The sequence below is a fragment of the Castor canadensis genome, chromosome 2 (genome assembly GCF_047511655.1).
Source record: "Castor canadensis chromosome 2, mCasCan1.hap1v2, whole genome shotgun sequence".
Classification (NCBI taxonomy): Eukaryota; Metazoa; Chordata; class Mammalia; order Rodentia; family Castoridae; genus Castor; species Castor canadensis.
The window spans coordinates 134,279,247-134,301,984 of record NC_133387.1 but is presented as its reverse complement, the minus strand read 5'-3'; the positions used below and the strand labels follow the sequence as shown (position 1 = coordinate 134,301,984).

Below are 22,738 nucleotides of genomic sequence, written 5' to 3'. Positions count from 1 at the left end.
CCACTCCACCAGCACCTTTTTTTGTGATGAGTTTTTTCAAGATAGGGGCTGGCTTCGAACCTCAATCCTCCTGATCTCTGAGCCTCATGAATAGCTAGTTTTACAAGCACGAGCCACTGGTGCCTATGTGGCTTTTTAAATTAATGAAAATTAAAAAGGTAGCTCACAGTCCCATTTCAAATGCTCTGTAGCTATCAAACGGTGTAGATTACAGAACATTTATAGAATGTTCCCATCCCTGCAGACAGCTCTACTGGACGGTAATAGTCTAGAGAATCTTTGATTTTCCATTCCATGGAAAAAGGAAGTTTTTAAAGGGGGCTTATTTATTGTCACTGTTCCAAATGTACAAAAGAAATTAGAAAATAACCCCCAAACTCACTTCCCCCCACCCCACAACATTCTCCCCAACACAAATAATTTTCCCCCAAACCACAAACATAAACTGGTCCTGGTGGTTCCATAAACAGTGCAGCTAAGAAACAGTTTAGAGAAAATTTAACAGGATTCAAATTATATCCATTCTGTCCTCTCAGCCCCGAGAGGTAAAATAATCCTACATGGTTCCCAGTTCTCCCCAATGTTTTCTCATCTCTGGTAGAAGAGTCCTTTTACAAAGTGGTATGTTTGGCTGCAGCTTTAGAGATCCTCTTGTGCTTTCTTCTTTTTCTTGGGTTTTTCTTCTTGAATTATAGGGGGGTTTGTAGCTTCTCGTTGTAGATAGCTAATGAAATCATTTAATTCACGGCCACCCTAAAAAAAAAAACAAACAGAAAGACTGTTCTGAAAATTTAGCTTTTTAAAGAACTCTGGATGCTTTTCCACTAGGAAGACTTCTGAGTTTGTGAAAGCACATTAGCAACCACATTATTGACCGTCACAGTTGAAAGAGTTTCTAGTTACAGACAAATTAAAGAACTGGGTTATCTATCTGTGATTTTGGGAAAATGGGACAATGTACTTACTTCATATTTCTTTGGACTTAGCTTCTTGTTAGCTGGAGAGAAATAGATAGTAGGAAAACTAGGGAAAGAAAAAAGAAGAGTTTATTAATTTTAGGTTCCAGAGTAACTCGACATGTATTCCCCTGATAACTTTCTGGGAATTTCTTCTCTTATGATTTCCAATCTGACCAGACACTATTCTCCAAGAGTAAAGAATACATTCTAACAAAACTCAGAATTACGAGAGTTCACAAAATTTCAGGTGGGCGTCCTACTGCAGAACTGAAGTCAAAAAGGCATCAGTGATTCTATTCTCAACTTGAGTATGAAGAACCCTAAAAACATGTCTAGGAAAGAAATGGTTTCCTGGTAGTTTACAAGCTTATTTTTTCCTATCAATTGTCTAGATACTTTTGTTAATTAGGCATGGTAACATGTTCTTGGAGTCTCAGTTACGTGGGAGGCTAAGGACAGGAAGTTAAACCTGAGCCCCAGAATTTGAGGCCAGCTGGGCCAACACAGTGAAACTGCACCTCTAAATAAACAAAGAAACCAATCTTCTAAATCTACTTACCCTCTGACTTCATATGGAGAAGGCACATCATTGGCTGTGGCATCCATTTTGGCTATGACAATATTTGGATCTTTCCTGAGCTATTAATAAAAAGGTTAGATCTTTTTTTTTAAATTCAAATTAGGAGTAACTCAGGTACACTTAGTGAACTTAAAGCAATCTCAGTCTTTACTTGGCTAAGATGTTCAGATGGGAAGAGTGCTGATGCTTACAGATAGTACCTAACTTCCCAGCTTTCTCTTTCTCTTTTGGTTCCTACATATTAAGACTATACATGAAGCCAGGTATGGTGGCATATGCCTCTAATCCCAGCACTCAGGAGATTGAGAGAGGAGGACAGCCAAGTTTCAGGGTCACTTGGGCTACATATCAAGACCCCATCTCTAGGGTTGGTGAAGTGGCTCAAAAGGTAGAGTGTCTGCCTACCAAGTGTGAAGCCCAAGTTCAAAGCCCAGTACTGCAAACAAACAAAGATCTTGTCTCCAAACAAAACAAGACTTCATAGAGCCACCTTCAAATTTACCTGACCCGAGTAAGACATTATAAGGGCTAAGCCACTTGTTTTAAGATACAGGCATGTGTGGATTCATATAAGCCATTTCTCAAATTCAGAAGCTCCTAGACATTTTTTACCCATAATCTAATGAGTGGAAACTTGGCTATCTGAGGCAGTGCATAGGCTACAGAGAGTAGGGGACATTCAAGAGAAAGTAAGGAAATGATAGTTTCTATCAGCACTAAGGAAGTAAACTAATTAGGGCAAGAAATTAATACTGAATGTGTACATAAACTTTCAGCTCAAATTTTATCTTCAGAATAGGGTTAAAACTTACCTTCTCTCCCAGTTCTTTATATTTGGGCTCCAGATTCTTACAATGACCACACCAAGGGGCATAAAATTCAATCAGCACATCTTTATCTTCATTATTCACTATTTCATCAAAATTCTCTGCTACCACTACCTGGAAGGTGAGATGAAGCAAAAATCCACAAGCTCTATTTGTTTATGGATCTTAAACCTGATGTATTATGACTGAAAATAAGTCATGGAAACTCAATTCAAATTTACAGACTAAATTAAAGATGTTACTATTCCCCATTAACTAGCTAACTAGCTTTCATATCTACCATCTATCAAACTATGTCAGGGAAGTCACAGGAAATAGAAATGCCACCTAACAATTCCTTAAAAATAATGCCAGAGCTAGTCTTAATGGCTAGCTTGCTCTATCCCAAGGAGTAATCTAGATGTAAATCTTGTAAGAATCTTCTATTAAGCTGGATGCCAATGGTTCATACCTACAATCTAGCCACCTGGGAGGCTGAGAGAGGGAAGGAGGATCACGGTTTGAGGCCAGTCCGGGCAAACAGTTTATGAGACTGCCCATCTCCAAAATAACCAGAACAAAATGAATTGGAAGTGTGGCTCAAGTGTTGGAGGTTCTGCTTTCCAAGTGCGAAGCACAGAGTTCAAACCCTCCCCCCGCGCACACACAAAAATTCTAAGATGGTTTTAATACTCTTGTCCTTACTGAGCATTATGAACTCTGCCAACATTTATGAGCCAGCGAGGTGAGGGCTGAAAAAAAAAAAAACAAAACATGGCCAACGAGGCTTTTGTTTAGACCCAGCATTTCTGGAATAAACACAGGAGGAGGCAATGCTGCCAGGCTTGGTAAGGCACGAGCAGCGCACCTTCACAGGACCATCATTGCTCTCTGGGATAGGCTCAGACTTCAGGTATCTCTTCAGGTTGCCATCGAAATAGTCCTGCAGGAACCTCTCCAGGGCCTTGCCATCACGCCTGCAATTGGAAGGACAGGATCAAGTTGTTAATAAATCTCACCACTGAGATTACAAGCTATTTCTCTGAAGTTTGTACATATTTTAGTTTCAATTTCACAGCTAACAAAAAGGGGAGGCCTCTTATCGTTCAACAGGCAGAACTGAGCAAGGAACAAACCACCTCTTTTTATTTCTAAAATAGATTAGAAAGTTCAGAAGGAAGAACAATGGTCCTTTAGAGATTCATTTTTACAAATGAACCAGGTCTTGTTGCTCTGAAAAAATTCCTATTTACCGTATCTTGTTTTACTGATTGGCTATAAAGAAGATTTGTCTTCTTTAATCTTGGAAAGTCTCAGAAGGTGAAGGTAAAAATGGTGTCTGGGGTCTTAAGATACTCCCAATTCCCTATGTTTACATATGGTATTCCAAGAAAAAAAGAATTCCAAGAAGAGATGGGAGGGGGCTGATTTGAAATTCATCAATCTCAAGGAGGCTGTCCAAACCACTTTACTACATTTTTTTTAAATAGTAGAAGTGATCAAGTTCAACAGGAAGGGAAAATACTTTCAATAGACTGAAAGCAGGTTGTTTCTGGAGTGAGAACGACCTCTTTGCTACTTTTAATGGAGAAGAATCATGTAACAATTCCAAGCTGCTCTCCTCTTGTTAGCTTGCACAAAATTGTTAAGGATCATGATCCTTAAAATACCTACAGTTAAGCTGAGAAAAAGTCACAGCTCTTGAAAAGACCTATCTTCTTACTCCAACATTGTTCTTCATAAATTCTTAGAAGTGCAAAATGCTTTAATAATTTTTTCACAGAGTGAAATCCCCAAGTTAAGTAGCAACTCACGAGAATTCTTCTTGCATGACAAACTTCTCTCCTTTAGCAGTTCTGATGGCAACCACAGGAATCTCTCCAGTAGTGCTTTCCAAGCCAAAATCGGACAGTTCATGACTAAAAGTTTTGTAGCTAGCTATAGCAAAGCTGAGTTTGTGTCCAGCATCCAGGAATTTCTTTGCCACCATCATCACTCTGTGAGAAGAGATATTTGTGCTAATATTTTATCAAGGTGAGTAAAGCATTTTTGAAATAAAAAAACTAGGAGGCTAGAAAGCAAAGAGTAAGTTCTACAGTCAATGCACCTCTCTGGAATTAGTCTGAACGAGTGCTCCCAGGCACTGACACAGGATTATGGAATACTTCAGTATCTTACTGAACTTCACTGCCAAATTGGTAGTCCCTAATCAAAGGATTCATTCCCATCGAATCTTGCTGTATTACATAACTATAAAATCTACTGCAGGCATGACTGATTTGAAAAAAAGAGTAGAAGAATAAACTGAACTAAGAATCTCAATAGGCAAGCGGACAAGTTTTTTTTAAGTTCATTTTACATCAAATTTGCACCTTTTACTTTAAGGCTTGGAGTCATTGCATCACAATGCAAAGGAACATCTATGGAAAACATGCCCAGTAGATTTTGGAAATAGTTTGTTGTATGTCCTTACAGCTTCAAATTCAGTTTTTGGAGAATGTTCCTACTCTTCTCTATTCTTACATTATACATGGTAACAAGATAATTAGAAGGAACTGTTATTGCACTGGGTAAATTTGTTTCCAAAGGGAAAACATGATTCTTATTACCTGTTTCTCCAGTAGTTAGAACCTTTAGCATTCTTTTCATAGTCCACATCATAGTAAGCCATAAGTAAGTCCTTGCCCTGTATCAAATCTTTATTGTCTTCTGTCATGTGAGGACAGATACCAAAACTGAAATGAAATAACCCATTGTCAACTTTGGAAGTTATAGTTATATTTGTGCAATTTTCACAATATAACTGACAGCATTTATAAAGGGAAGATATTTTCAACATTTAGGACAAATACTGAACACTATACCTTATAAGACCATGGTAAGAGTTGTAGGACCCACACATTATTGCTTTAACAATAAACTACTTTTATTATAATCCCCTACAAAACATGGCTCTGCTTAATGAATGAGGTAAATAAATTAAAATGAAGCAAAGAAATTCCAGACAAGGTTTTTAAGAGATACTCACATGGTTTCCTGGATAAACTTTTTAATCTTGCCACTAGTCATTTTCTGTTCAGTATATGCCACAGTTTTGTCCTCAAACTTGTTAGCAAGATGTGAAGGGCGAAATAAGGTGATACCCCTTAAAAAAAAAAAAAAAGTCTTAGCAGATAAAAGAGAAATTGTATCCCATTTTTCATTTAAATCTCAAAAACAGCCAGGTGTGGTGATATATGCCTATAACCCTAGCACTGGAGGTGGAAATAGTTCAAGGCCAGCCTGGATTACATAGTGAGACCCTGTCTTTAAAAACAAACAAACAAACAAAAAGCCAAAACAAAAACAAAGCAAAACAAAAAAACAACCCTCAGACTACATTTTGTATCACTAAGCACAAAAGTATTCTTCTAGGAACACAGACTTGGTAACATAACTTCATCAAAACCAAGCTGGTCTTGAGTATAGTAACTGGGTATAGGGTTTAATAAATCTTGAATGGGAAAGTGAAAAGACCATGATTCTAATCTTAGCCCCACCACTAATTTCAAAGACCCTGGACCAGGTGTCAATTTAATTCTTCTGGACTTCATGGTTTTTTTATTAGCTCAGGAGAGTTAAAAGCCAGTTGTGTACACGTGTGTAATCCCAGCCCTAGGGAGGCTGAGGCAGGAGGATTGAGAGTTTAAGGCCAGTCTAGGCTACATAGTGAAACCATATCTCAAAAGAGAGTGGATAATTACCTTCCACATCTTGAAGAACCGCAACAAACAAAACCCAGTATGTACAACATACAGCAGAGCTTGCTCTAAAGAAAGGTCCCTTGCTTTTGAAAATTGTTTGTCACCCAGAAGAAAAGCACTTCATCAGATGGAATACATTTAAGAGTCCTTCCCGTTATAAAATGTTAATAGGTATATAATTACAGACAAAATTTAGCTTAAGTCCATATAAAATTCCTTTTAGACTTCTCCATTACAAAAAACCAAGTTTAGAAATTTTTCTCTCTTGCTGGCTGGTACGACTTTGCCTCTCACATAAGCAGCCAAGTTTTCTTCAATCCATTGAGACACATGAGAAAGCAAATTCCTTTCATTTCATGTTGTTCATCAGCTAAAGCTGTACCTTAGGCTTGGTTGAGTCACAGGTTCATATCTAGTACCAGCTTTCCAAGAAAACATCCCTAATTACTAATATCTCAGGTGCCAGTGGCTCACGCCTGTAATCCTAGCTACTCTGGAGAATCGTGGTTTGAAGCCAGCTGGGGCAAATAGTTCGCAAGACCCTATTTTGAAAATACCCAACAAAGCTGGAGGCATAGCCAAAGTGGTAAGTGCCTTCCTCATAAGCATGAACTGCCACAGAAAGAAATTAAAAACAAAAACAAACAAACAAACAAACAAAAAACACAAAAAAAGGCTGGTGGAGTGGCTCAAGTGGTAGAGTGTGTCTACCAAGTGTGAGGCCCTGAGTTCAAACCCAAGTACCACACCCCCCCAAAAAAGGACAATAATTGTCTCATAGGGTTAAATAAGTAACAACAGTAAATGGCATATAGTAAACACTACATATTTTGTTAAATATAAAAAAATACTAGTCCTTGACATACCTTTCTTTATCCATCTTTAGTGATTTTACATTACATGTGATTGACCTTTTTTAATTTTTGAAGTAAAAACACAATTTATTGTCATCTGATAATAGCCTAAGGGTTATCAAAACTGTATGCATAATAAGGCCTATTTTTTTTGGAGACAGTGTCTTACTATGTAGCCCAGACTGCCCTCAAACTTATGATTCTCTTGCCTCAGCCTCTCAAGAGCTGGGTTTGTAAGTGTGTACCCCTGTGGCTCACTACAAATTTTTATCTCTAGTCAAAAACTCTTCCTGAGGATTGAGGGTGTAGTTCAGTAGCAGAGCACTTGCCTAGTATGCACAAGGCCTCAGTTTGATCCCCAGAACTCTGTGTGAATCTGCAACCAAATTCTAGTCTCATTTATCCAACTTATCAACTGATTCTTCACTATCTTGACAACTCACAAATTTCTCAAACTCATCATGTCAAGCCACATGTAGTGGCAGATGCACGTAATCCCAGCATGTGGGAGGCCAAGGTAAGAAGACTGAAAGTTTGAGGTCAGCCAGAGATACATAATAAGACCCTATCCCCCAAAAAACAAATTCATTGTGTTCAAAATAGATCTTATCATCATTTCTCTAAATTTGTTTCTCTTTGTTTCCCAACTTATGACTATGGGTCCAATCATTAAAGTTGTTAGAAAGTTACACTTACTGTAGATTTTCCCCTTTCCACATACAGTAAGTGATGGAAGCCTGTTGTTACATTTTTATTTGTATTTCTTCTTCTCTTTTGCCACTAGTACTTAGTTTAGTTTCTCAGATGTCACCCTCCTGTTTTGCCCTACTCCTCTTTCAAACTACTACTACATGGGTGTCAGTAACTTCTGTACTGAAATGCAAAATTAACCACATTATTCCTCAGAACAAGTCTTTCAATGGCTCTCAACTGTCTAAAAGATAGTATCTACATTCTTTTGCACAGCACTTAACATCTACAATTTGGTCTCCGCTTGCCTTTCCAACCATGCTTCTCATTATGACTCTGTTCACAAACAATACCCTAGCAGTGCTATAGGTTCCAATGTCAGGGCTGTTTTATATTCTTGCTCGACTTAGAACTATATTTAATAGAACTGTTATAATCTTCCTAGAAAAACTCATCTTATTTTTGGTTTTCGTGACAGGGTCTCACCATAAAACCCAGGCTGGCCTAAACTTGCAACTCCCCACCTAAAAGAAAAAGACAAAATAAAACCAAACCCTCCTTTGCTCACCAACACTCTGCATCCCCCCCTTTTTTTTTCCTGTGGTATTGGAGTTTGAACTCAGGGCTTCATGCTTGCTAGAAAGTACTCCTGCCTCCAGCCCTTTCTGTATACATTTCTATCACAACACATTTAACATTCACCTGCACTTAAATTTTTGGATATATTTGCTTATACACTGTCTCCCCTAATAGATGCCCTTCACAGGCAACAATAGTTTCCAGAACCTAGCTTGATAGGTACAAGTACTCACACTATTGCAAACACTATTGCCAGCAGTTTGCACAGTAATAGAGATTTAGAAGGGCATTAAATTCAGTCACTTACTCTCCATTATCATCATACTCCTTCACCAGAGACTCAACATTGGTGTGTGCAAATCGGTAGTTATCCCTCAAGTTGCTGGCTGCTTTCAGGAACTCAGAGTGTGCTTCACTGAATAAATCCCTGAAAAAACCTATATAGAAAATGTCAAACACAAGGAATAAGGAGTAAGTGCTGAGAGATATGAAAAACTTAAAATTCTATTATGAATAAGCAAAGTTATTACCACAGATAAAAGGATGGGGTCTGCTTTGCTACAACTACTTTGGTTTTGTTTGACTTTTTTTCTTTATTGGCGGTACTGGGGTTTGAACTCAGGGCTTCACACTTGCTAGGCAGGCACTATACCACCTGAGCCACTCCACCAGCTTGAATTCTTTTTCATAATTTTTTCTTTTTTTTGCTTGTAGCACAGGGGTTTGAGCTTGGCTATTTAAGCCATGTTCCCACCCAACTTTGGATATTTGACATGATATAGTATGACTTTGATAAGACCTCCACCATCTTGTAAAGAAACATTTCTTAGAGAGCCAAGAGAGAGCATTTATTAGGGTTCGAGTCTTCATTCTTTTTTTTCCACAATTGAGCAAACTGCGTAACTTCTTTATAGAGTTTTAGGAACAATTACAGGTCTTGGAAGGATGAAGATAGTATGTCAAAATAAACTATAAATCACTTTACCCTATTTTTTCTATGCCTGTCTTTAGAATTTAAAGTCTAGAAAAGTGACCGAAAATGCTGGGTATGGTGACTCATGCCTACAATCCCAGTAGAGGCAGGAGTATTCTGAGTTTCAGGTCAGCATGGATTACATAACAAAATCCTATCTTAAAAGCAAAACACAAAACAAACAAACAAACAAAACCAGGAAAAGTGACCAAAACACAAACATTTAATAAGTGCCTGCTTACGTTAACTCCTTGCAAACTATATAGAATTAGCACAATCCAGGTGAAGTAGCTTTAGTCAAATTTATTTATTTATTTACTTTTCTCGGTTATTCATATGTGCATACATTGTTTGGGCCATTTCTCCCCCTTTAGTCAAATTTAAATGAAAAGCAAGCTGGGTGTAGGTGGCTCATGCCTCTAATCTTAGCTACCTGGGAGGCTGAGATAGGGAGGATTGTGGTTGGAGGCCAGCCTAGGCAAATAGTTCATGATACCCATCTCCAAAATAACCAGAGCAAATGGATTGGAGGTGTGGTACTGTGACTGCTTTGTTAGCTCAAAGCCTTGAGTTCAAACCACAGTCATGTTCCCTCCCAACAATCACACACAAAAAAAGGACAAACACAATTTATATGCAGCTAAGGAGTACCCTCACCAGAGCTGAGCAGACGTTAATGTCATGCTTTTGAACTCCCAAACTGTGAGCTAAATAAACCTCTTTATAAACTATCCAGCCTCAGGTATTTTGCTATAGCAACAGGAACCAGACTAATCCCAAAAAGTAAAGATGGCTACAAAATTATAAGACAAATCCTAGGAATCTGAGCTTAAATTTTAAATTTTATTATTGTGAAAACAGCAGTCATAGCAATGTATTATTTACTTTTATCCTCTTGCCTTAAAAACCTTATTTTCAGCTGTAACTACCATACTAACAGTCAAATCTCAGAGTTTAAAAAGTAAGATGGGTGAGGCCTGGCTCAAATGGTACAGTGTCTGGTTAGTAAGCACCAGGCCCTGAGCTCAAACCCCAGTACCACAAAAAAAAAAAAAAAAAAAAGAATCTTTTAACTGAAATCAAACCTTTACAGAAGCCCACTCAAAGTTCCATTCTTTCCCATGTTATAGTAATGCTGTCAGTTGTCTTCAAACTGCCTGGAGGGTTCCTAGACATGAAGATTTTCTAAGCCAAGGTGATGATTTTGTGACAAAATTAAACATTCACTACTTACCCACCACAGAGGCATCTTTATCACTAATGAACTTCTTAAATTCCTCCTCGGTCCTCAGAGGAACTGAAGCTGGTCCTGCCTGCTTCTTCAGGTGGCTGACAATTCCATCTTAGACAAAAGTTACAGCAACACAATTCAACACTTTTGAGAAGGTAATTATTCATATGATTCAAAGTTCAAAAGGTACAAAAGTGTTAATGATGAAGTTTTCTTCCCACCTTTGTCCCTACTCTTCCAGTTCCTTTCCTATAGGATAAGATTTTAGTTTTGTGGGCTGGGGGCATGGCTCAAGTGGTAGAGCAGTAGGCTGTGAATTCAAACCCCACTAACATCCCCCTAAAAAGATTTCAGTTTCTTGTATACTCATTTTGTAAATAATAATGTAAGTATTATTTTGTAAATAATAATATATTTATTTACATTTTGTAAATAAATAGGCAATGATGTATTTATTCTTTTTCTTTTTTTAATCTTCAAAACAACATCATATACATGTTGTCCTTTGTTTTTGTTGCTTAACAGTTTAGAGGTAATTTATATCCATGCATTAAGAGTTACCTCAACTTTTTAGCATAGCTGCACAGTGTTTCAGTATAGTATGAATATACTATAATTTATTTAACCCACAACTGCTGAACATTTGTTTCTAGTTCTTGCTATTTCAAATTATTCTGTGATAAACAACCTTGTATTAATGTCAGTTTACACACAAAAGTATACTGAAGGGTAAACTTTTAGAAGTGAATTCACTGGGTCAAAGAATACACGTATTTATAATTGTTGAACCGCTCTCCAAAGAGATTTACCTGTTATTTCCTCTCTCTTCTTCTCTCTTTACTACCATTCCAAATGGATAGGTACTTTTGTTTTACTATAGTGCCTACCACATAAAAAGTTCAATAAACACCTGTATTATAAATTTCCAAATAAACTGATTATGTAACCAATCAACTAGCAATCACTGCTATGCAGAAAATTAAAAGGATGATGACATAAGAAAATAACTGGGTGGCTACCTTAGGTCTAGTCTCTGAGGAAAAATTCAAACCATGACCTGAACAACTTAAAGGAGTAAGCAATGCAAATATAAGGAAAGATCATTTCAAGCTATGAATACAGCCAGGGCAATAGGACTGAGGTCCAACAGTCTTGAGATGGCATCAGAGTTAGGTAGGGGTTATCTTTACAGTGCTTTGTACATGAATAAGACTCCCTATTTTTTCCTAAACCCCCAAAACTCAACCTCTTTCCAATCCATTGTAAAAGGTAAAATATGCCCAATTATTTGATAAATGCAAAACAAAAGTGTCATATCATATGTAAGTATTGTCCCCTCATCATTTGGGAGCTCTAGAGGATATAGTCCCTTGATTGGCTCTCAAATTTCACCCCTTATCCTTGGGATAATTCTGTCCACATGGCCTTCCTGTCCCTTCAAAACACCAATCTGTTACATATTACAGCCTTTTTGCACCTGCTTTTCCTCTGTCTAAAAAGCTCTGGCCAAGATTTCTATTGCTGGCTCCTTCCTATTAGTTTTCAGCTCAAAGGTTTCTTCCCTCATCACTCTGATTATATGGTTCTGTCAGTCCCAACTACTATCACATCATCTGGTTTTATTTTTTTCCTTTAATATTCTTATCACTAAGGAAATTTATCTTATCCAGGCACAGTTTTGTTTCATCTTAACCATTTTTTAAGTGTACAGTTCTGGGACATTAAGTGCATTCACACTTTTGTACAAATCATGTCTATTCTGCAAACTGAAACACTACCCATTAGACAACTCTCCTTTACTCCTCTTTTCCAGCAGCTGGCAACTGACCCCAGTGCTTTCTGTCTCTGAATCTGACTAATCTACGTAACTTATATAACTGAAATCATACAGTATTTGTCTACTGTGACTGTGACTGTTTTTTTTGCCCCCTACTCAGCCTAATGTCTTGAAGGTTCATCCAAATCATAGCAGATGTCAGGATTTCCTTTCTTTTTAAAACTGAAAAACATTCCATTGCATGTATGTATCACATTTTGTTTATCTACCCACCTGCAGACAGCCACTTGAATTATTTCTACCTTTGGCCATTATGAATACATGCTAAGCAATCAATCCACCACAGAGGTAAAACCCAACACATTAACTAGAAAAAAAACCTATATATATATTTATGCTATCTTTATGGGTGTGAGATAGTTATTTATATCCTTTTTTTAAATCTGTTTGATTTGAACTCAGGGCTTCGTACTTGCTAGGCAGGTGCTCCATAGTTTAAGCCATACTTCCAGTCCTCATGTATCTATTTTTTATAACTATTGTCTTCTTCCCCTCATTACCTGGAATGTAAGTGCCAAAAAGGTAGGAATCTTGTTTGTTTTATTTATCAATACCAAATATCTAGTATATCTAGAATATCTGGCACAGAGCAGGAATTAAAAAAACAATTGTATCTCAAGTTCAAGTATTATCTATACTACTTTCTAACCTGTTCATTTAGAGAAGTTTTTTGTTACCTATTGAACTGACCTCTTAGTAGAGAAATTTTTTAAAATGAAAAGCATTTTCTATAGAAAAACAATTTTTCATGTTTCTACTATTAAAAACAATGGACTGACAGGCTGGCAGTGGTGGTTCATGCCTGTTATCCCAGTTACTTAGGAAATGGAGACTGGGAAGATCACATTCGAGGCCAGCCCAGGCAGAAAACTAGCAAGACCCCACTTCAACAAATAAGCCAGGCAAAGTGATATGCATCTGTCATCTCAAGTATGAGAAAGGCATAAAGAGATAGATTGCAACCCAGGCCTACCTGAACCTATCTGAGAAATAGCTACAAGCAAAAAGGGCTAGAGGTATGTTGTGCACCTGCCTAGCAAGCTTGAGACCCTGGGTTCAAATCCTATAAAAAAAAACAAAAAAAAGGGAAAGAAATTCAGTTCCCAGAATGTAATCCAAGATCCTTACCAGCAGTCCTAGGCCCATCATAAGCACCTGCTTCTTCACCATCTCTAAATATCTTCAGGGTTGGATACCCACTGACTCCGTACTTATTACATGTATTTGTGTTGGCAGTGCAATCAACCTAAAGATCAAAACATGTAAGTTACTTTGTTGTCCAAATCCATGCTACAGGTTTTTCCTATATACTTAAAATATTAGGAGTAGTCAAATCATAAGAAGATCAAGAAATTTGTGGTATATATACCACAGAATATTAGATTTTTTTTAAGCTTTTTTTTGGTGGTACTGGGTATTGAACTCGGGGCAAGTACGTTTCTAACTACATCAGAACTGCCTCAGAGATTTTAAAGTTTAGATTCCTAGACTTCATACAAAATGCTAAGATTAGTGTTTAAATTCTGCTGTTGTCTCTATTATCTAAACAATGGTCTCCTCCTTTTTTCTGCTTCAGAACATGTGAAGAATAAACCACTTCAATTACTAATAGTGGTTTTCTCTCACCCTCCCCCATCCCGCCCTGCTTGCTGGGGGTCAAACCCAGTGCTTCCCACACGCTAAGAAAGTACCTTACCATGGAGCTGAATTCCCACCCCCACTCCTAACAGTGATAAAGACTATCATCAAAGGGATATGTAATAGAGTATAATTTCATTTTGCGAATCTCTTGGAGCAATTAGCAAAGGTATCAATAACATACAGGCTCCCTGGGCTAGTCTGAATCTGGGCTAAATCACAGCATAACAGACCTCGTGAAACCTATCAAGCGCAAGGAAACAATTTCATCTCTTAGCTACTTACTCTGAACCACGCAGTGCCATAGGCACTTTGCATATATTATCCCTTTTTAATCTTTACAAGATTCTGAGGTTTGATCCTTAAACTGAGGCCCAGAAAATCAATGTGTCTAAAGTCAAACAGGTTCATGTCTATAGTCACATGAAGCAAGAATTACAATGTGATTAAACTTTTCTAAGCTGCTTGAGATCAAGATTAAAAGTAGTTTCCAAAAGCAGCCTTATATGTACCTGTGAACTACTAATTGAGGCTGGCAGAGATGTGGGCTTCGGACTGGAACTACTATAGAACAATGGTAAAACGCCCGCCACCCCTTCTTTATTATTTTCTTTCACCAGACAGGGTCTCACTATGCATCCCAGCTGGCCTTGAACATGCGATCCTTCTACCTCAGTTTTCTGAGTGCTGGGATTACAGGCATGCACTATCAGGTCTGCTGAATCATTAATTGTAAAAACAAGTGTCAGGTTTACAGCTGACTAGTTGCTTACATATTCATCAATAGCCTCATGTCATTTTCCTGTTTTTACCACTTAATATCATATGGAATTTTATTTTATTTTATTTTTTTGTTCATTTGTTCACATATGCATACATTGTTTGGGTCATTTCTCCACCCTGTCCCTCTACCCCACCCTTCCCCCTTCCCCCCATATGGAATTTAAGGGAATTTATTTACATAATGATCATTTCCCACTGACCTTTACAACAGTTTTCTTAATTACCATATACTTTCTTTTTTTTTTTTTTGGGGGGGAGGGGATGGTACTCATGGCCGCATGCTTGCTAGGCAGGTGCTCAACCACTTGAGCCACCCCACCAGTCCCATATAGTTTCTTTCTTAAGGCAATAATTTTCTTGGTCTCTCTACTTTTAATCTTTTAAAGTTAGAAATTAATATAAGAGTTATGTATAAATTTGTCCAGAAACTAGTATTCTTAGCACCTAAAAAAACTTTATATACTACTACTTAAAATACTTCTTAGTCTTTAATGTTGAATCCAGCTATACTCACCTTTGCTAATGGGACTATTCCTTTTAATCTGGTAGCCGCAGCTTCATACTCGGGGGCAAGCCTCTTGCAGTGTCCACACCTATATAAACATAAAAAAGGCAAATTCTTAGGTTAAACCTATAAATTTGTTAATGTTGTCTTTCTAGGAAGAATTTCAAACTATATTACTGTTTTTGTTTTTTTTTCTTTTGAGACAGGGTCCTACTATGTAGCCCAGACTGGCCTTGAACTTGAGATTCTCCTGTGGCAGCCTCCTCAGTGCTGGGATTACAGATGTCCACCACCAAGTCCAGCTCTCAGCCTTTTTATATTTTGTTTTGAGACATGGTCTAAGTTGCTCAGGCTCGCCTTGAACATGCAATCCTTCAGCCTCCTGAGTAACTGGAATTGCAGGCACATACCACCACACCTGATTTATAATACTGCTTTTGAACTAGGGAGATTCTTCCAAAAGCAAAAACATCACCTGAACAACATCATTATTGGTAATGTAAACCAGAGCTCTCAGAAGATAAAGGTCTGATCTCAACTTCAGATTCATCCTATAGCACCGGCTTAGCCAAGGGCGCCATCTATTTTCTCAATTAAAAGATAATCATGGGCTGGCAGTGGCTCAGGGGGTACAACACCTGACTAGTAAGGGCAAGACCCTGATTTCAACCCAGAGTATGGCAAGGGGTGAGTGGGGGAAGAGTACAAACTAGCCCTATAAGTTGTAGTCAGAAATATACTTCACATTAATGAGGGAAGGAGCTCAAGCCCTCTAACCAATTAAGAAGCAAAAATGAAAAGCAAAATAGCAATAATTCCATTTCTGGTAGCATTCCCTAAAAGAAGATATATTTTTCCCTTAGGAAACCAGGACTGTGGTTCTTTTTTTTTTCTTTTTTGGTGACACTGTGGTTTGAACTCAGGGCTTCACACTTGCCAGGCAGGTGCTCTACTGTTTGGGCCACTTTGCTAGCCCTAAGACTATGGTTCTTAAATACATAATGACTGAGGAGTTGGAATAATGCTTGGCTAACACGTTCAAGGCTATGGGTCCAATCCCTAGCTTCTGCAAAAGAAAAATCCTTGTAAAGTTTCAAGTGTAGTTAACAATCCTAAGAATCGACATCAGTGCATTTTCTCCATTCCTTCATCATGACTCTCTATGACCAAAAACTTAGTCTGAGCAAGCTGTGGAATAAAGTACAGAAGGCACTGATTTATAAAAGCATCCTAGCAGTATATTTGAGGCCTTTTTTTTTTTTTTAAATCTCAGTTGAGTTTCAACACAGCATTAGTGTCATAGTTAAGATGGCAAGTGTGGCTGGGGGCCGGTGACTCATGTTTGTTATCCTAGCTACTCAGGAGGACTAGATCAGGAGGATCTCAGTTTGAAGCAAGCCCCAGGCAAATAGTTCCAGAGACTCTATCTCAAAAACAAAAACTCATCATAAAAAAGGGCTAGTGGAGTGGCTCAAGTGGTAACAGCACCTGCCTAGCAAGCATGAGGCCCTGAGTTCAAACCACAGTAATACAAAAAAAAAAAAAAAAAAAAAAAAAAGGATGGCAAGCCTAATTTTTACAAGTTGCATAATTGACCGGGCCATGAGAACTGATAAAAACATAAATTAGAATACTATTCCCAGAGGGAACAGAAGCACCTGCTCCTCTGCCCAGAAGGTCCTAACAGTCCCACAGGTGCAACATACATGCAACTGGGTAATATATTCTTTGTCAGTGCTCAGCTAGCCCCAGCTGTACATCATCTCTTCAAAAGCCAGTGGGTTGCAAAGGGATCACTTTGAGAAGACTGAGGAGTCCTAAAACCTCCCTACAGACAGCAAAAATAGAAAGAAAACAGAAGGAAAGAACAGGGAAGAAACATGAGCTGACATATTTCACAGTCAACAGTGTCAATTTATTCTATTAAGTAATGGATGGATAAGTAATTGGAAATATTTTGTTCCTAAAGATTATTTAAGACAAAGGACTGTAAGAACTTTTACAGTCTCTAAAGTCTTCAGGAGTACTATTCAAAAATCGTCAGAGTTTAGTGAAGGAACAGTGGTAGAAAAGAAAAAAAGAAAAAAGACTAATACTACATGTTGCAGAGTCACATACATATTTAGTAAAAGTATAAAAGGATCAAATGATAAACACTAAATTCAGGATGAGGGAGTATAGCTAGGGAAGAGGTACATAGAGGGTTAACTGTACTGATTTTTTTTTAGACAAAGTGGTGAATAAATGATATTCCTTACATTGTACTTCATAGACTCATCTTAAAAAATTGAGATGTGTTTTGCACGAATGGTAGCATTTCTTTCACAGTTAAACCTCTCACAATCAGTGACATCTTAGATACATTCAAAATGTTATCATATCCTCTGTATTCCTTTAATATTGCAAGGAAAGTAAAAAATTAGTATATTTGAGTCATAAACAAAAGACAAATTCCAATTGATTTACTACATAAAATCATCAAACAAGTTGACAAGTTCACCAGTTTTTGGTGAACATAATAACTGTTCAAAGGTTTTTTTGATTTTTTTTGTGGGACTGGGGTTTGATCTCAGGGCTTTGTGCTTGCAGGCACTCTACCACTTGAGCCACACTTCCAGTCTATTTTGGAGATGGGATCTTGTGAACTATATGCCTGGACTGGTCTCAAACCGTGATCTTCCTGATCTCAGCCTCCCAAGTAGCTAGGATTACAGCTGTGAGCTACTGGCATCTAGTTTGTTCAAAGGTTTCTGAAGAATTCACACACACTCATGTTTTTGGTGGTACTGGGGTTTGAACCCAGGGACTTAAGCATGCTGTGCCACTTGAGCCATGCCCAGAACCTTTTTTGTGCTTAATTATTTTTCTGATACGATCTTACACTTTTTGTCTGGGCTGGCATTGGACTTCAGTCTTTCTACTATGCCAACCATCTAGCTGCAATTACAGATGTGAACCGCTGGTCGTGGTGGCACACTCCAGTAATCAACGAGACAAAGAGGATGAGGCAGGAGGATCATGAGTTTGGAGTGGCTCAAGTGGTAAAGTGCCTGCCTAGCAAGCACTGAGGCCCCAAGTTCAAACCCCAGTACCACAAAAAAAAAAAACCAGTCATGAACCAATATGCATGACTTGTAAGTTGGGACAGCTTCTCACTAACTTTTTTGAGCTGGCTGGCCTCAAACTGCAATCCTCCCTAGAATAATTCATATTAAAGGGTATAAGAATTGGGTCTGGTCCTTAAGGATTTAAGGCTTCAGAGAGGAGAGGGCAGGGTATTTCAGATGAAGGGAATATGAGAGCAAAGGTACAAGAGTACTAGTGAGAATGATGCCTTCAGAGAACTATAAAGACATTTTTTTTTGGAGGGAGACTGGTGGATAAACATGTACGAATGTATTACAACTACTTTAATTAGTCAGTAATTTATAGGACTGGCAGGAAAGAAAAAAGCAGAGGCAAGAATACAGCCACCCTGAAGATAATGTATTTAACACGGCAGATAATGAAAACCTGGACCAGAGTAGCAGAAAGGAAAATAAACAGAAGAGATATTTCTGCTGGCTTTTTTTGCACAGAATCTTACTATGTAAGCCGAGGCTGACTTGAACTTGTCTTCTGCCTCGGCCTTCCAAGTGCTGGACTTACAGGGATGCACTATCATTTCTTGCTCATTGTTTTTTTTCCTTTTTGTTATTTGTATTTTTTTTTTTTTGGCGGCACTGGAGTTTGAACTCAGGGCCTCAGGCTTGCTAGGCAGGCACTCTACCACTTGAGCCACTCTGACAGCCCTTTTTTGTGATAGGTTTCTTTTAAAGATAGGATCTCATGAACTATTTGTTGGGGGGGCCTGACTTCGAACCAGATCCTCCAGATTTCTGCCTCCTGAGTAGCAAGGATTACAGGCATGAGCCACCAGCTCTGCCTCTTTTGTACTATTTGTGAAAGCTAAGACGACAGACTTATGAGTTAATAGTTTCACTGCTCCTGCCTAGCAAGTATGAACTCCAGAGTTCCAACTGCAGTACTGCTAGAAAAAAAGAAAATTTTCTCACTAGTGGAAAAAATATTCATAAAGCGTTAAATGAAACTGAAAGCCACTGCCCTAAGCATTGGGAATTCCAATGAAGCTGGAAGACGCTGCTGTCTTCACCCAACCAGGAATTTAGGTGGATTTTAAGGGAAATCATGGCTATTTACAGAAAACCATCAAGATCAACCACTATGCCAGGCACCAATGGTGCATGCCTGTCCCTGAGTTCAAATCCCAGTCCCACAAAAAACAAACAAAAAACCACTACTACTTTCACCCACTCCTAGACAGTATTAAACACAAAGAATCCATTTACCCTCAGGAATGGCACCTAGCAATTGATAATAATTCCAACAATCGTTATTTCACCCCTGCCTTTTGCCAGATGTTATTATTTTAGCCCCTCATAGAAAAAGTGAGATGGTCCTTTCCCTATAGGAAGACGAGTCTGATAGAAGGATTAGCCAGTTAGTTGTTCGGGGAAGGGAAGGAAAAAGTAATCTGTAAGCTAAATCTCAATGTTGAAAAGATCCACTGGGAGCAGGAGGGAGAGGGAACCAAGTAAAGAAATAAGAACACATACAAAAATAAATATTCATAAAAAAAATCCAGATTTTTTTAAGCTGGTATTACAGGAATGTCTGCTACCACACCCAGTTTGTTGAGATGGGGCCTTGCTAACTTTTTGCCTGGGCTGGCCTCAAACTGCAATCCTCCTTATCTTCATCTGAGTCACTGGGATTCTATACAGGTGTGAGTCACCACATCCAACCAAATCTAGTCTCTTTTCTCTTTGGCAGTACTGGGGTTTGAACTTAGGGCCTGTGCTTGCCAAGCAAGCACTCTACCACTTGAGCTATAACTTCTCCTCAATTTGAGACAGGGACTCACTATGTAGCCCAGGCTAGCCTTCAACTCATGATCTGCCTGCCTCTATCAGCCTTCCAAGTGCCTGGCTTCACGTAGTGTTTTGCAATACTCTAGAAACATCACATATCAAATACTGTTCATTACCACTGTTCTAGAGGCTAGCACTGGACATGCACACCCAACAATTTAAAGTAGAAAAGACCAACTGGACATGGTGGTGCAAGCCTTAGGATCTCAAGTTTGAGGCCAATGCTGGACTATATATAGGGAGACCTTTCTACAAAACAAAGAGGACTTAAAGTTAACACTGATTAATAAATTTTCAGAAATCATTACAATGAAATACTGCTATTTATTTCCCCTAGAGAAATCAAGATACTATCCTTACAAATATATGATTTACTTCATAATGAGCAAAGTAGTCTACAAAGTCACCTGCAAAGAAATCTTTCACTTTCATTTATATAAATGAAAATGAAAAAAATCTAAAATGAGAAAAAGAATTTGCACAATATAAGTTGATTCTACTCTTAATAAGGAATCTTTAGGACTGGCAGAGTGCCAGCCTAGCAAGCCTGAGGCCCTGAATTCAAACCCCAGTACTATCAAAAAAAAAAAAAAAAAAAAGTCTCTAACTGTCCTAACAGCATAGGAACTGTCCTAATCTGTGCATAGGAACACAGCAGTCAGAAAACATTTCCAGCTAACACAGATGATATCACTAACAGGAAACTTCCTTAACTTCAAATTGCTCATTCAGAAAACTGATCTTTCTTGCTGGCATTGTGGAGGATGACCTTATCTTCTAAACCAATTAAAAGCAGACACCACAGCAGAAATCCACCCCAATTGCTGGGACAGCTTAATGCATGATGGGATATGTAGTACTAAAGGAAAGGCATGTAACAATTTAAAGTAGAAAAAAACAGCTGGACATGGTGGTGCAAGCCTGGTGGTATGAGGTCAGCCTGGACTATATAAGGAGCTCTTTCTCAAAATAGAGAGACTAAACAAGAAAACACACAAAAAAGTATTAAAGTGCCTTTGATTTTTTTTTTTTTGGCAGTACTGGGGGAATCAAACCCAGCTCCTTGTGCAAGCCCTTTACCATTGAATCACATCCCTAAACCTTAATTGAAATTTTTTAAAAATTCTGCTTCAAACTAATAAGCCTAACAGCTCACATTTTTCCAGCAATTCCTACTTTAAATTGTAAGACCCCTTTAGTCAAAAAAGCACCACTCAATGGCGCTCTCTCAAAGTTACCAGCATGATTATATAAAGACCATCTATAATGTGTAAGCAGTACTGCCAGTTGTTCACAGGAATGCCCTGGACACAAAATCTGAACAGTAGCTGAAAATAATTTGCTGCCTCTAGCACATCCTTGTGATTCAAGTGGTCCTGACCATAGGACTGTTGGGTGTGACCCTCAACAAGTCAGATGAGCTTGAGGAGAGAAGACCTGAGTTAGAAGCAGGTAAAACTTACAGACTAGCTCTATTCTTCTGGTACTTTTGAATACAGATAGTCTGGGTTAGTTCCGCCCTCAGAAACTTACACTTTGGTTGGGTTAAGTTAACCTGAAGTGGAGTATTTCTCCAACACTGGTCACTTTCTCATGGGGAGTCTTTTATTGGTCATTTTCCAGAAACCCTAAGTAAATCTGACATCCAGATTTTGATGGAATTATTCTCTTTCACCTACCCTTTGCTTTTGGTGTAGAGGCCTCTGTAGCTTAATGTAGACAGTGTACACCATGGCCACGAGAAAAACAACGGCCTGCCTCAGGAAAGCACTTTATGACTATTCTGTAGCCACTGAGTGACCTTGGCTAGAAACCAATGGCTGTGGGGTGGGGGTGGGGGCAAGAAGAAAGGAAGGGTCCTGGCAATCCAGGACCTCCACACTTGGTGACACATTCGCTTCCGCCATGAGGCTTTGGGATGCCTCATCTGCGCTTCTACCGACTCACCTAGAGACTGAAGAGACACACCAAGGGGGGAGGGGATGGTTAAACCCTCTGCAAATAGGAAGTGCCGCAGGAGCGCGGAGCTAAGGATGTGACCCTGCAAGAGAAGAGCCTTTAGGTTTCCTTCCAGGGTCTCGCCCCCAGGCGGTCAGCACTGACTTCTCCGCTTCCAGGCTCCGGAATCTGCACCTCCAGCTCCCCAGGGATGGGAAAACTAGCCGGGGCCCACCGGAATAGTGTAGGGCGCCGGCGCAGCGTAGGCCCAACCGTTCTCGCGCCCGGCCCCCGGCCCGGTCTCCCCCCCTTCCCCACCCTGGCAGGGTGGCCTCACCAAGGGGCGAAGAACTCGACAAGCATGAGGCCCGCAGAGCCCGTGTCGGAGATGCGACTCTCGAAGTTGTCGTCCGTGAGTTCCAGCACGTCGGAGGCAGCGGCGAGGCGGACCGCGGCGAGAAGCAGCGTAACGACCGGGAACACTAGGCGGTGGAGGCGCATGGTGGCTAGGTGAGGGGGGAACGGCCGGAGGGTCGGGACTCGGCGGGGGTGGGGAGGGGTCTGCAGAGGTCGGGCCGGCGACCACGCACCCGCTACCTGCACTCGCGCGTCTGGCCCAGGCGGACCTGCAACCGGAGGTCCCAACCCCCTGGGCCCGGCTTGGGCCGCAGTGTGGCAGCCGCTGATTGGC

The 22,738-nt window shown here is 39.3% G+C and overlaps 1 protein-coding gene across 1 annotated transcript; it reads right to left on the bottom strand.

Annotated features, from left to right (window-relative positions):
• Window positions 1-481: 481 nt before the first annotated feature.
• Pdia3 (protein disulfide isomerase family A member 3) lies at window positions 482-22,699 on the bottom strand. The gene is made up of 13 exons (XM_020156221.2): window positions 22,385-22,699; window positions 15,188-15,266; window positions 13,381-13,498; window positions 10,419-10,526; window positions 8,519-8,648; window positions 5,374-5,490; window positions 4,955-5,080; window positions 4,160-4,342; window positions 3,214-3,322; window positions 2,352-2,480; window positions 1,519-1,598; window positions 966-1,023; window positions 482-753 (listed from the first exon to the last, which is right to left on the bottom strand). The coding sequence occupies exons 1-13, from the start codon at window positions 22,546-22,548 to the stop codon at window positions 640-642; spliced, it is 1,515 nt and encodes a 504-aa protein (XP_020011810.1). The 5' UTR covers window positions 22,549-22,699; the 3' UTR covers window positions 482-639.
• Window positions 22,700-22,738: the final 39 nt, after the last annotated feature.

What these genes read in the sequence shown, in the direction of transcription:
- Pdia3 (XM_020156221.2), bottom strand. Translation starts at nt 22,548, where the DNA reads ATGCGCCTCCACCGCCTAGTGTTCCCGGTCGTTACGCTGCTTCTCGCC. An exon ending in GTCATGCAAGAAGAATTCTC is followed by an intron (nt 3,323 to 4,159) that starts GTGAGTTGCTAC and finishes TTCCAATTGCAG; the next exon opens with GCGTGATGGCAAGGCCCTGG. An exon ending in TAAGTCCAAAGAAATATGAA is followed by an intron (nt 754 to 965) that starts GTAAGTACATTG and finishes TTTTTTTTTTAG; the next exon opens with GGTGGCCGTGAATTAAATGA.